Source organism: Cimex lectularius, unplaced genomic scaffold, assembly GCF_000648675.2.
Source record: "Cimex lectularius strain Harlan isolate CLEC.00 unplaced genomic scaffold, Clec_2.1 scaffold381, whole genome shotgun sequence".
Classification (NCBI taxonomy): Eukaryota; Metazoa; Arthropoda; class Insecta; order Hemiptera; family Cimicidae; genus Cimex; species Cimex lectularius.
In genome coordinates this window covers 52,875-67,257 of record NW_019393025.1, presented here as the reverse complement: position 1 = coordinate 67,257, position 14,383 = coordinate 52,875, and the positions used below count along the sequence as shown (strand labels likewise).

The following is a 14,383-nucleotide window of genomic DNA, read 5'->3' as shown; positions in this document are numbered from 1 at the left end:
GGTTAAAATATTTTTCTAACATGAAACAAAGCCGATTTTCGTTTTTTCACCATCAAAAACCCCTGAATACAAATTTATGGGGAAAAAATTTACTCAAATTTTTACCTTCCTTGTCTCCGATTTTTTCGAAAATCACAAAAATGCCGATACTTTGAAACGTCTGTACCGAACTTTACAGGGCTTTTGAACGCTAAAAAACCACGTAATTGCACAAACGTCGCCTTCTTAATTAAATCAGAACGGGAGAAATAAAATAAAACGCTTTAGCCTTTTTTGTAGATTTCATCCGTATTTTTCTCACTTTTAATGGCATAAAATTGAAACCTTATTGACATAGGCTGAAAGAAGAGGCATTCCACATACCAATGATTGTAAAAGAAACCGTGAATTTGGATAGAATCACAGTCGAAAATTATGTATTTCAATTTCTCCTGCCAAGTTGTAAAATATAATTTTGATCTTTTTCAACCTTTTTGTAACCCTTGAACTTTGCTACCAAGAAACAAAGTTGATATTCGTTTGTTTTCTGCCCCCCCCCCCACAGTCAGATATAACCTTCATAAGGCCGACTGGAAAACTTTCACTAGCGCCTTGAATATTCGAAACATGAGTGGGGATGTGGAACGAGACGTCCACACCCTCACAGAATGTGAAACAAGCCGCCGAGCACTCGACGGTGAAAACGGGAGGAACCCCTATACGTAGAAGAGGGGTGCCGTGGTGGACCGGAGAATGCAAGGCGGCGAACAAGGAGTAGAAAGAGGCGATAAAAAAGTTGAAAAGAAGTCTAACGTCGGCCAACTTAGAGGATTTTAAAGTAAAAAGAGCAAAAGAATGAAGGTTACTGACCAAACAGAAAAAGAAATGTATGGAAGAATATGTATCAGGGCTAAATAATGATAGCCACCGATTTGGGAAAAAGTAAAACTGATTGCGGGGAAGAAGAAAAAACCAACAATACCATCACTAAAAGTGACTGGTAGAATCACAACGGAACCAAAGGAGGTGGCCGATGCGCTCGCCTAACACTACGAAGATGTCTCGAGCGATCGGTCATATACCGCAAAGTTCCGTGCAGTAATGCACAGAATGGAAAAGTTTGCACTGGACTTTACCAGCGAAAACGAAGAAGATTACAACCGACCATTAACGATGGCTGAACTAGAAGAAACCTTAGACGGTTTAAAAGATAAAGCCCCTGGTATTGACGGCGTGCCTAACGCGATTCTTCGCCACTTCCCAGAGGTGGCTAGGCGTCGCCTCTTAGAGTTATATAATAACATTTGGTGCGCCGGAAAGTACCCGGAGCAATGGAAAGAAGCCATCGTAGTACCGATCGCCAAGGAAGGCAAAGACCCCAGCCAACCCTCAAGCTACCGGCCGATATCGCTGACTACCTGCATGGGTAAAGTCCTCGAGTCTATTGTAAATAAAAGGTTAGTATGGATTTTGGAGACCCGGGGACTCTACTCCCGTCATCAGGCGGGATTCCGGGGGGGACATGCTTCCGTTGATCAAGTGGTTCTTCTCGAGGACGAGGTCCAGAACACGTTCCTGAACAGGGAACATGGTGTGGCTGTGTTCTTCGACCTCGAGAGCGCCTACGATACGACATGGAGGTATGGTATCCTCCGGAAGTGTCACGAGTTGGTCTGAGAGGCAGACTTCCGGATTTGATAGGGAGTTTCCTCAGCAACCGGAAGTTTAGGGTTAGGCTGGGAAGTACGCTATCCGAAAGGAGAGAGCAAGAAAATGGGATCCCGCAAGGATCGGTACTGTCGGTTACCCTGTTTGCGATTGCGGTTAACGGTATCGTCGACGGTATTGAGCCTCCGATGATGATCTCGCTCTATGTCGACGATGCCGCTATCTACGCTCATGGTATAGATTTGGAAGAAGTCGGAACAAGAGTACAGACCGCAATCGACAAAATGGTTGCCAATGCCGAGAAGATAGGTTTTTCCTTTTCCGCGGGAAAGACGAAGGCAGTACACTTCTGTAGACTGAGGAGGGAGCATGACCCCCCTCGGCTGCGGTTGGGGAACGAAGCCATCGTGTACGCGGACCGTTCAAAGTTCCTCGGCATGACTTTCGACGAGAAACTAAGATGGCAACCACATATCACGAATATCGAAGTCCAGTGCAAACGGATCATCAACCTCCTGAGATTCCTGTCGAATTTCAGATGGGGAGCAGAAAGAGAGGTATTGATGACCCTTTTTAAAACGCTGCTGTGCCAGAAATTATTCTACGGTTGTATGGCCTACGGTTCTGCAAGAAGAACGCGCCTGAAAAAATTAGACACTATTTATATGCAAGGCTTAAGATTAGTAACAGGCGCGTTCAGGACAAGCCCGCTCGATAGCATCTGCGTTGAAGCAGGGGTTCTCCCCCCTGCTCTAAAAAGAGATGAAATAATATTGAAATATTATGCGAGCAAATGGGCAAGGCCGGACCATTTCTTATATAAGACCCTTTTCGAACCTAACTCCAGAGAAAGATACGCCCTCCTGAGAACCCGTACGAGGCCGCTGGCCATAAGAGCCGAAGAAATATTAGCGGCGTGGGGCGTAGAGCTGAACCAGCTGGACACAGAAAAGCTTCCCAAAACGTCCCCCTGGAATTTAAACAATTATCGCTCCCTCCTGCCGCAAGCGTGTACACGGCGGAACTAAACGCCATATCCCTCGCACTGAGCACGATAAAAAATAAAAACGACAACTCCTTTTTGTTTTGTACCGATTCGCTCAGTGCAGTCCAGAAGCTCAGGAGAAGAGCCTCCGTGGACCCCTTAAAAACAAGATAAAAGAACAGTTAAAAGGGATCGATGCAGTTGGGAAGAAGGTCGTGTTGGCATGGGTTCGCGGCCACATAGGGATGGCCGGGAACGAAAAAGCAGACGGGGCGGCCAAAGGAGCCGCTGGAAGTCCCCACAGCGCTTCCCAACCTATACGCCCAGCGGACCTAAAACTACTAATTTCAAACTCAGTAAAAAAAGNTTACTATTTATCGAAAACTCCGAAGGGAAAATAGGAAATCTACATCCAATGTCATTAGGAAAACAGATATATAACAGCTCCTTCTTGTATAAAAAGAACATCATAAATATCTCAGTCGTCGGTTCCAATAGAATAAAAATAGAATTTAACATACCCTTAGCGGCAAATGAATTTATAGAAAACAAAATTCTAGGAAATAAAATATATATTCCATCATTCTTGATCAACAAAACAGGAGTAATTAGAGACGTCGATCCGGACCTGACAGAAGAAGAAATAAAGTCTGTAATAAATATCAAATACACCTATCAAAAACATAAGGAGACTAACCCGTAAAATAAAAAATTCTGATGATAATTACCGAATTGTTAAGTTAAAAACAAACAGCTTGATTTCGACAGCCAAAAAATACCAGAACACTATCTATGGGAAAAGATGCCCAGTCAGCCCTTATGTGCCTCCAATCCGTCAATGTTTTAACTGCCTCCGTTATAGACATAGTTCTGATCAATGTCGTAGCAAACCTCGCTGCAGCAACTGTGGAGAACAACACCCCTTGTCCGACTGTAATAATTCCTCCCCCAAGTGCGTACACTGTCAAAAGGCCCTCACAACTCAACAAGTAAATGCCCACACTACATTAAAATCTCAGAATTGAATAAAACAAAAATCAATAATCATGCGCTATACTCAGTCGTCACATCAAATAAATTTAATATATTGGAAATGAATGAAGAATTTCATTCTTTGGCCCAAAAAGCCCAAATAAATTTTAATGAAAGACAGAAAAATTACAACCTTAACATTACAAAGAATAGACAAATTAAAATGAGAAATAAGCCCTATGAGTTTTCTCAGTCGGAGGATGAATTTCAATTAAATCGCAGCAATATAGGTCAAGGTGAAGTATTATCACTTCCGGCTAAACCAAAGTTCAGGAATTCCTCTAGTTCCAACACAAATAAACATCATCTAGAAGACGGATCAAAAAATACAACTGAATCTCAAGAATTCAAGGAAAATAAATTCAGCCGAGATAACAGCGTCTTATGCGAACTGGAAAAAATAATAAATAGCGTTACTAATGATACAACTTTAAGGCCGAATGAAGCACTTCAGACATTATTGTCGAACTTATTACTAGCTAATAAATCGTATTATTATTCAGTCTAGTCATGTTCAAGCAAAATATGTACAATAACTGTTATAAGAACTATAAATTTATATTAGCCAATGTCTCCTATTTATTTAAATCATTTATTTAGATTATTAATTTATTTAAATTGTTCAACTATTTATATAAATTATTTACCTGTTCATTTAGAATATTTAATTGGCATGCGTATGGGTGTGTATGTATGTGTTTGTATTCGGATATGTGTATGTGTGCATATGTGTATATGTATGTATGCGCATGTACACACACACACACACACACACACACACACACACACACACACACACACATATATATATATATATATATATATATATATAAAGCGGGATTTGAAGACATTTTAATTAAAATACTCCTATACGATGACGACTCCGTCATTTTGGCAGTGTCCTGCTCATTTGCATTTGCAAATGACCATATCAAAATTAGAACCAGATTGCGATACTTAGGGCATAAAAGTTAACTTTATATTAATATCGACAAGTTCTAATAGATTTTACCTTGTAGAAATGGTGGCAGAGTGAGATCAGGAAAAGAGAACCTATAAAGTTGGAGGATATCCTATATTAGAGATATCCTATAAAATTGGAGTAGTTAACAGTTACAAATATCTCTCGGTATATAGACGAACCAGGCGAGTTTATAGAAGAAAAGTTTTCAATTCACGAGCTCAACGTGGCGATTAAGAAGAATAATAACACAGCGCCAGGAATGGATGAGATTTATTACCCTATGCTCTACAATCTTCCGCAGACCGCAAAGGAAAGACTTTTAGACATATTTAACGGAATTTGGGATCAAGAAGAATTCCCAGAAGACTGGAAAGAGACTCTAATAATTCCAATGTTAAAACCGGGAAAGCCTTCCAATCAATCCGATTCGTATAGATCCATTTCGTTGACATCATGCATGCTAAAAACCTTCGAGCGATTACTTAAAAATAGACTGGAATGGTGGATAGAAAGACACCACAACTTCCGGAGAGCCAGATGGGATTCAGAAGAGGACGCTTCATTATGGAAGCGCACGGTAATCTAGTGGTTGATATTCAGTCAGCTCTCACCTCGAATCTTATCACGTTAGCATTCTTTATAGATATTAAAGGAGCGTATGATTCAGTCAATTATACAATACTGTATGAGAAAATGGCCCGGCTTGGAATACCAAAGAAATTTAGCAAGAAAATCATAAAGCTTATATCTGATAGGAACCTTTACTTTAATATAAATGGGACTATTGGGCCTCGTAGATCTACAGTTGACCTTCCGTAGGGGAGTATCTTGAGCCCAATTTTATATGCAATTTACGTATCTGAAAGAAATCCCCTCCAGGTGAAAATCACACAGTTTGCTGACGATATCGGCGTTTACACATCACATAAAGAAGCGAACGCAGCAGTAGAAGCCCTTAAGGAGACGGCCATCTCCTTGGAAAAATGGACCAATATAAATGGAATGGTTATTTCCTCAACCAAGTCACAAGTGTGTACCCTTTTAGTAGAAAAAGGAATCTATCTCTTCCGGAAGTATTGAAGCTAGGAAATTACGATGTTCCAGTGTGTGAGGAAGTTACTTTCCTAGGCTTGACGCTTACAAAACGAATGAGCTGGAAAAGCCATATACAAAAAATAACAACGAAAGCTGATCGGATGTGCAATATCCTTCGTTGTATCTCTCATCCCAGAATGGGCTCGGATATAAAAGTCAGCTTAATGTTTTATAAAGCGAACATAAGATCGGTTCTCGACTTTGGCTCCATTTTCTTTGGAGAAGCACCCAAAACGACATTAAATAAACTGGATATCGTCCAAAATAAGGCCGTCCGGTTATGCTTAGGAGTGTTGCCAAGTACCCCAGTGGATGCGATGAGGGTGTTATCCAATGACCCCCCCCCTGAATCTACGACGTAAACTTTTGGCGGGAAGGCTTCTGACCAACCTGATGGCGAGAAAATCAGACCTGGTTGGGAAAATATCCACCTTAACTCTCCTCACTTTAACTCAAAAATGCTGGGGAAAAAAGTCAATGCCTTTGTTAGCAGAGGTATTTACGGATATGGCACCAATACAAGTGAAGGTGGAGAAAAACAGTGTTCTGCCTGCATTCCAAGCGGAATATGTCACAAATTTTAAAAGTCCCGATATTAAATTTTGCAACAAATATAGCCAACACCCAGCTAGCATTGCAAACCAACTGTGTTGGTCCGAATTAAAGGCCAGTTTTCCAAACTGACACTACATATTCACGGATGGTCGGTTACAACAAAGGGAGTTGGTTGTGCTTTTTACGACCCCAAAGCAAATCTGAAACCAATGTTTCAACTGCCAGATAATCTGTCAATGAACTCTGCAGAATTGGTCGCAATATTAAAGGCACTAGAATATGCGAAACAAAAACAAATTAGGCACACGGTGGTCTGCTCAGATAGTAAAAGCGTAGTGGAAAAACTAAAAGGGATTGAATAGGGTTTTATCACGGAGCATTTAGTAATGAGAATTCTCCAGTGTATCCAAGAAATACAGTCGGATGGGCTGGAAGTTTCATTAGTGTGGATACAAGCGCAAGTGGGGATAAAAGGTAATAAAATAGCTGACAAATTAGCCAAAAAAGCAACGGAGTCTAGACTCACATTGGCCATACCAGTTCCAAAAAAAGACGTAAAAAGATCCCTACATTTGACTCTTCTCGTGGACTGGAAATTGGCGTATTCATCCGCAGGAGCAGGCCAATTTTTTAAGAGAATTTTCCCCTTAGTAGGACGAGAGCCTTGGTACCGTGGAGAGTATACGACAGGGCGCAGACCACGACCTTAAATAGACTGCTGACAAATCATGGTCTATGTGGCTACTATCTCAATAAAATAGGACAAAAGGATTCACCTCAATGCCAAGTGTGCGGTTGCGTGGAAGATCTTCAGCACATCATAATGAGATGCAAAAGATACAAAGAAGAAAGAAGTACCATCTTAGGAGAAGATATTAACAATGAAATTCTACTTTCCTCATACACCAAAACAACATACAATAAACTGTATGAATTCTTGTGCAGTGCAAAAATAAAAATATGACAAGAGAAAATAAGTGTTGTACATAAAGTTAACCATGTAATAATTATTTTGTTCATAAATGGTTGTATATATTAATTATACAAAAAAACATTATTAAAAAGACAAAAAATGAATTATCGAAAATACTCAAAAAGGCAATAATAACTAAGAGATAAGTGGAATCCAACTTCTCTGATTTACAACAGTGGGAAAGTAACTGAGAAATGATTTCGCCAACATAACGTTGAGTATCCCATCAATTACGCTGAATATTTTATATTCACTGCAGTGCTTATACGTCAGACCGAGCACCGTAAGGTGGCGAAACACACTGCATAAGGCAGAAAACCAATTACAAAGTGTACAAAGACTAGCGTGTCTTAACATAACCTTAACATAACATAATGCATAATTGTCCCACAACACCGATGGATTCATGTATATAAGGTGGCTTTCGAGAGTGCCAATCACTCCCGAGATACAAGGAAACAAACCCAGATCTGAAAAGATAATTAAAATAACTGATGTGGCTATAACGATATCTAAGGATACGCCTGGTCTTTCTGGTACCGTTTGGGATCTCCTAAGGACCAGTCTGGCATTGGGTACATAAATGTTGTAAGGAAACAAGGGTAATTTTCTTACCCAAACCAGCAAAGGTCTCTTATCAATTACCTAAATCATATAGACCTATAAGTATATCTTCTATTTTCATTAAAATAATAGAGAAAATCCTAGATAAATATATTAGACATGAATGTGGAATTAATACCATGATACATCCCAATCAGCATGCCTATTTACCAGGAAAATCAGTGGAAACTGCATTGATTCACTAGTAGGAAGGATAGAGAAATCATTATTCAATAATGAATATACGTTAGGATGCTTCTTTGATATCCAAGGGGCGTTTGATAATGCAGATACTTCCTGCCTTATATCAGCACTAAATAGAAACAATGTAGACCAACACCTCACAGGATGGGTGAAAACCTACCTTGAGCGACGGATGGTAAATATGTGCTTAGGCAGTAGTACTCTGAGAATCAATGTCACAGGAGGCTGTCCACAGGGAGGCTGCTTATCCCGTCTTCTGTGGTTAATCACAGTAAATTGCTTAATAGAACTTCTGAATAACTCAGGCTTCTATAGCCAATGATTTTCAGATGATGCTGCCATAATGATCACGGGCAGAGATCCCCTGACCCTCTCACTGCTGATGAAGGAGGCAATGGGGTTGTTATCTGAGTGGTGTTGTGATAAAGGTCTTTCAATTAACCAGCAAAACTGGAAATGATAATGTTTAGCAGGAGAAGAACACTAGGCAACTTCAAAAACCCAAAATTTCAGGGTATCGAATTAAAATTGAGGGATTCAATCAAATTCCTCGGGGTAACGCTTGATAGGAGACTTGATTGGAAAGGCCACATTAACAATATATATAGAAAAGGCACAGTATCTATGGTGCAATGTAGGAGAATTGTTGGTAGAACATGGGGTATTAAACCTTGTGTGGCCAAATGGATATATACCGCCATTATACTACCTAGATTTCTATTTGCAGCCATAGTATGGTGGAAAGGGCCAGATAATAAATGGAATATTAACAAGCTAAGATCATCTCAAAGACTAGGCTGTATGATGATAACGGGAGCATTTACCACCACACCCACCCTAGCACTTGAAATTATAACCAATACTAAACCTCTACACATAGAGGTTAAGGTTAGAGCACTAACCAGCTGCTATAGATTAATTAGTGAAGGTAGCTGGAACCATAAGGGAAACAACATAGGTCACTCGAAAATTCTACATTTACTAAGTAAGGTTAATAACCAACTACTAAGCGTTAGCGATAAAAAGGTTAAAACACGTTTAGGGAAAAAGCACTTTCAGGTAATTACTCCCTGTGATTATAACTATAGTGCGGATGAGGACCATCGTAGCCTAGACTGCTTCAGCGATGGTTCACTCATTAAGGATAAGGGAAGCGGTGCTGGAATACATATACCTAAATTAGGGATCAGTATCTCCTCCCTTCTTGGTAATAACACCTCGGTCTTTCAGGCGGAGGTCTGGGCCATCAATTTTTGCTGCAGAACACTCATGGATAACAAGATTACGGGAAAAGATATAAGAATCTTTTCAGACAGTCAGGCCGGTCTTAAGTCATTACAAAAGGAGTTATGAACATCTAGGCTGGTGAAGGAAACCGTTGAACTTATTAACAGGGTTACTACCAGGGACGAGAATAGGGTAACCCTCATGTGGATACCAGCTCATAAGGGACACTATGGCAATGAAGAGGAGGATAGCCTGGCCAAAGAAGGATCTAATACCGCGTTTGTCGGGCTACAACCGGTATTACCCCACTCTACAAGCACAGCGAAAGAGAGTATTAATAGCTGGGGCATGAAACAATTCCTTAAAGAATGGAATCTGTCCCCCGGACATAGGCAATCGAAGGAGTTTGTGAAGGAGATCAAACCAAAAGAATCAAAATGGCTATTCTATGACTCAAGGAAGGGAATTAGGAGGCTGATATGTATCCTGACGGGCCATTGCCCTTTGAGAAGACACCTCTTCGTAATGGGTATTTTACCAGACCCCTTCTGCCGTTTTAGTGAAATAAAAGATGAAACAGCACGGCACTACCTCGCAGAGTGTGATAGGTACGACAGTGATAGATTTGAAACTTTTGAAGGAGAGGACATTACCAAATCACTCCCTGAGATAAAACGGTCCAAAATCTTGGGGTTTGTGAACAAGTCCAAGAGGTTTATGCAGGACATGTGAACCGACAAAGTCCCGGACCCTTTAGGGATGGGGTACGAGTCTACCCAGGCATTTAACCCCTCGGGGTCTTGGTTGCCCGCCCTGCGTAATATATATAAAACGATATCTATAAAACGATATCTACAAAATGATAGGAAAACTGATTCGACAGACCTTTATATCTGGACATAAATAACAGAGATCTTTGGAAGAAAAGCAATGCTAAGTTTAGGAGCTTCTTTGATGGATCAAAGATGGAACAGGGAATGGTTACAGAGGGCAATCGGGTACTTATACCCTAGCATAACCCCTTGGATTATCTTCAAACTGAGGTCCATGGAATTCAACTCTGTGCACAGGAGTAAAGAAAAAAATGAACGATGCACACACACTTTCGGACAATCAGGAGCTATAAAAGATATAAAAGATGTTAAATGCTGATGTTTTTAGCTCTAAACTAGTCTGGGAATGCCTAAATTGCCTAATGGCCTTAAACATAACGAGGTTACTTTATGGTGAGTTACAGGACATGAAGGTATAGAAGAAAAACAAACAGGCTGACCTGCTAACCAAAGGAGCTATCCTCTCACCAGTGTGACCGAAACCACAACAAACCGAACTGAACCACTGCATAAAACACCGGGTATGAGCAAGCTAAGAGATTAAGAAATCTCAGAAAAAGGAAGGTGAAAGAACGCTTCTCTCTCAGCAGGCAAATTTTGAAAAAAACTCTTTAGCGGCCACTGGCCCTCTTAACCACCAGTTAAAGAAGATGGGAAAAGGAGAACCAGAAGCATGCCGACTCTGTCAGGAGAAACCATAGATATTGGGCACATCCTTTGTGGATTTGCGGCACTGGTTCGGATACTGTGTAATCTTAATATTATAACTTCGTTATGGCAATTCTCACTCCAAGGAATTTGCTTATATAAGAGATTAGAGCACAGTAATAATTTTAGAATAATAACAATAGAGGCAATATAACAGTTGAAAAAATAAAAAAATAGAGAACCGCTATTGAAATTACTATAGAAAATTCATTTCAGCCCGTTTAATTGTCTACATCGAACTGGATATCAGCCATTTAAGTGCAGTACATTAAGACAAAACTAATAAAAAATATAACAATCGACACCAAAATAACGAAGCTGTGTTTGTAACTTGTTGTCAACAAAAAGATTTTCAATTTTATGCATTGAACGAGGAGGAGGGTGGAAGGATTTTAATAAGTGAGTCGCGTCTCATGAATATGCAGAAAATATAGGTTCTGCCTCTGGGCGTTTAGAAGTTGGTTTGATTGAAAACCCGGTTTGTTCAACCATTTACCTTTCGTCGAGAAACAGCATTGGATTCACGCCACAAAAACAATATAAAAATCCTTTTATTTGGTTTTACCACGATGATTGTAGAAACAAACTGTGTGGTTGTTGAAATATATTTTATTTAATTTTGAAATACCTGCGCGCACTGTCATGTCCAAGGACAGCAGCTTTCCGGCGGAATTTGCTGCCAGGCATCGATACGTTGCTAGGTGCACGTCCGGGCGAAACTCCTCGGCTTTAAACGGAGGGAAGTACAAGGAACCGTTTTCCAGCACTCTTCTGACTTTGGGCACCGGCTGAAGGGGCGTGTTCTCACCGGATAGGTACCAAGTTATCCTAGGCTCAGGGCTTCCACTTGCGTCGCAGTTAGCGATACCGCCGTCCTTGTACCAGACGATCAACTCCCTTGGCGGCTCGACGACAAACCTTGGTCCTGTCTCGCAGCACCCTGAAATTAAAATGCATCGTTACGACGTTTGTCAATCAACCATTTTAGGAAAAAAGTCATGGTTCAATAAAATGGACTTAAAATAGTGTACGGTGATGAATTGAATCCATAGCAACTATGGGTTTTGTGGAACATTCCTGCTTAGAATAAATTAACGTTACGTTTTATATATCGGCTGCAATGCCAAGGAAGATATTGAGCACATCATAATAATGCACTTTCTTTCTTAGTATAACCAAGGGGAAGAAATGAGAAACCCGATCCCCAGATCTTGAATTAAGAAAGCTGTAAATATATAATGAGTATTATTAGAAAATCAGGACGTTATTGCAAAAGGCATTTGTGATGACGACGAGGAAAATTAGAATCATAAGGTTTTTAACGTTCTCCATTTTTAACACGCTTTAAGTGCATTTTACGGGATACTCTATGGCATAAGGGGACAGTCAGAAGATAAATCAAATGTTTTCATACAATTCCGTAGCCTCTTCACTTCTCCCTTTTTCTTCGTGTACCGAAGTGTCGATCAGTTACTCTGTTACTCAGCCAAAGAATGGCAAAAGGCTTTTATGGTTGGTCAAATGATATGTTAGGTTTGTAAGAGGTAGCTGCAAAGCCTGTTGTACTGACTCTATTAAAATGGGATTATTGTCCTTCTTCATGTGAAATTATTGTTTTTATTGGCCTCTAAGTTTTGATAGTGGTGCCTTTGAGTAGAACCGTATTCCTACCTATTCGAATACGTATGTAATTTGTAGTTAGAATAGAGATGAATTTATTAGCTAATGTCTGAAAAAGTGCTAAAAAAATACAACTTTGGGATTGGAAGGAGTGCCCTTCGAAATTTCACCGCACTGATTCCTCTGTGTTTTCAGAAGTAAGTTAAGAGAAGACGATAATGTCCAAAGTCCGACCGGGCTAAAGGTGAGATACTCATATCTAAACAGGAAATCTTATGGGGCAATACGAGCTGCCCTTCGTCCAATCTCAAACTAGTAATTATTAGCCTGGCTCTGACGGTTAAGAGGACCCGCCGTCATCCTAAAGACTGTCTCCGTTAACTAGCCTCATTTGTAGGAACTATCAAAACTTCAAACATAAACCCTGACCATGTAATTAGTTTGATCTTTTACAATTTATATAAAAAAAGTTCAGTGTTAAACGATACGGCGTGAAATGGAATGAAAGAACGATACAATCATCCCACCCACACATAATGTCAATTGACAAAACAGTGAAAAGTAATAATCATTACCGATTAAAGATTACTGAAGGTACTAATTATGCATTATGTTTAATTTTTCAAAAAATGATAAATTAATTTATAAATTTTGATATTTCTTTGGACATCACGCCATAGTCAAATGGAAGTTTCAGATAACGAGGTAACGGTTTACTTCATTGAAAAATAGTTTTATTTGTAGAATTTTGTACATACCATTATGGCAAGTTGACTCTGCCCAAACAACAATCACACATACCAGTCTCTGACCTATTTATCTTTATGAAAATTACAATTAATTAAGGTTTTTAGTTGAGATAAAAAAGTCAATGGCACGAGCGGGATTCGAACCCACGATCTTCGGCTAGATTGAGTTTTCCTCCTTTTTGCCATTTTTCAGTATACTTCACTAAAGCTCTCCGTGGCCATTTCATTTGTCGCCGAGAATCCAATCCGATTATACGACATTTGAAAAATGGCAAAAAGGAGGGAAAACTCAAAAGGTGGGGTTGAGATAGGAAGTTGGTGTCCAAGTGGATCGAAGTCACGATAGCTCATGTGGTAGAGCAGCGGCGTATTTAGCCGAAGATCGTGGGTTCGAATCCCNAGACTATAATGACAAAGAAGTTACACGTGTTTACGAAAAATGTCCAGCAATAAATTTAGTCCACGGCAATCGTAAAGAAGAAGTTGACTAGGGAAAAGTAAAAAGCACCTAGGGAAATGATGAATGAAAACTATAAAGGATGAAAAATGATGTTACGTTCGAATGAATCCAAGGGGGTTATTTGGGCTGAATTTCAGTGATCGAGAATCCATCGGTAACTCATTTCCGAATCCCCGTTGTTGTGGCAAAGGGTGAGATAAGCCTACGAAATGAAATTTTCCGAAAAATGGGGATTAGACTGTGGGGGGAGGACTCGGCGAAACGGGTTTTGCACGCTTGAATTTATGTTTGACACTACGACTCACGCTGAATGAAGTGAGCCATCTCATAAGCTCAGATACAAAACGATCGTACAGGCTGATGCCCTTTTTATTCCACGAAGTGAACATTGTGCGAATTATGAGCATTATCTTATCCAAACAGTTTAATGAAGATTCACTTCATTGAAATGTTCGGAGTGCTTAATTAAAGCCCACCAGTGGAACAACCTGCTGATCAAAATGTACAACGAGATAAATAAAATAATGTATAACAAAATTTTCCCATTTGTATAAACATTATGACGAATTAAATATATTTTAATCTAAGTTCTTGGTTGAGATGAAAAAGCTATTGTCATGAGCGGTATTTGAACCTTTTGAAAATATGGCAAAAAGAGGGAAAATTAGAAAAGGTTGGAGGTTGAGATGAGGAGTTGGTGTTCGGGCGGAACTAAGTCACAATAGGTC

General features: G+C 39.9%; 1 protein-coding gene across 1 annotated transcript in view; it reads right to left on the bottom strand.

Annotated features, from left to right (window-relative positions):
• The window catches only part of LOC106666912 (Down syndrome cell adhesion molecule-like protein Dscam2), a 41,986-nt gene extending 29,389 nt beyond the window's left edge, over positions 1-12,597 (bottom strand). The window contains exons 1-2 of the mRNA XM_024229840.1: positions 12,498-12,597; positions 11,455-11,766 (exon numbers count right to left, since the gene is read on the bottom strand). Of these exons, the coding sequence (XP_024085608.1) occupies positions 11,455-11,470 (16 nt within the window). The 5' untranslated portion in view covers positions 11,471-11,766; positions 12,498-12,597. The remainder of the gene's footprint in view (positions 1-11,454; positions 11,767-12,497) is intronic.
• Positions 12,598-14,383: the final 1,786 nt, after the last annotated feature.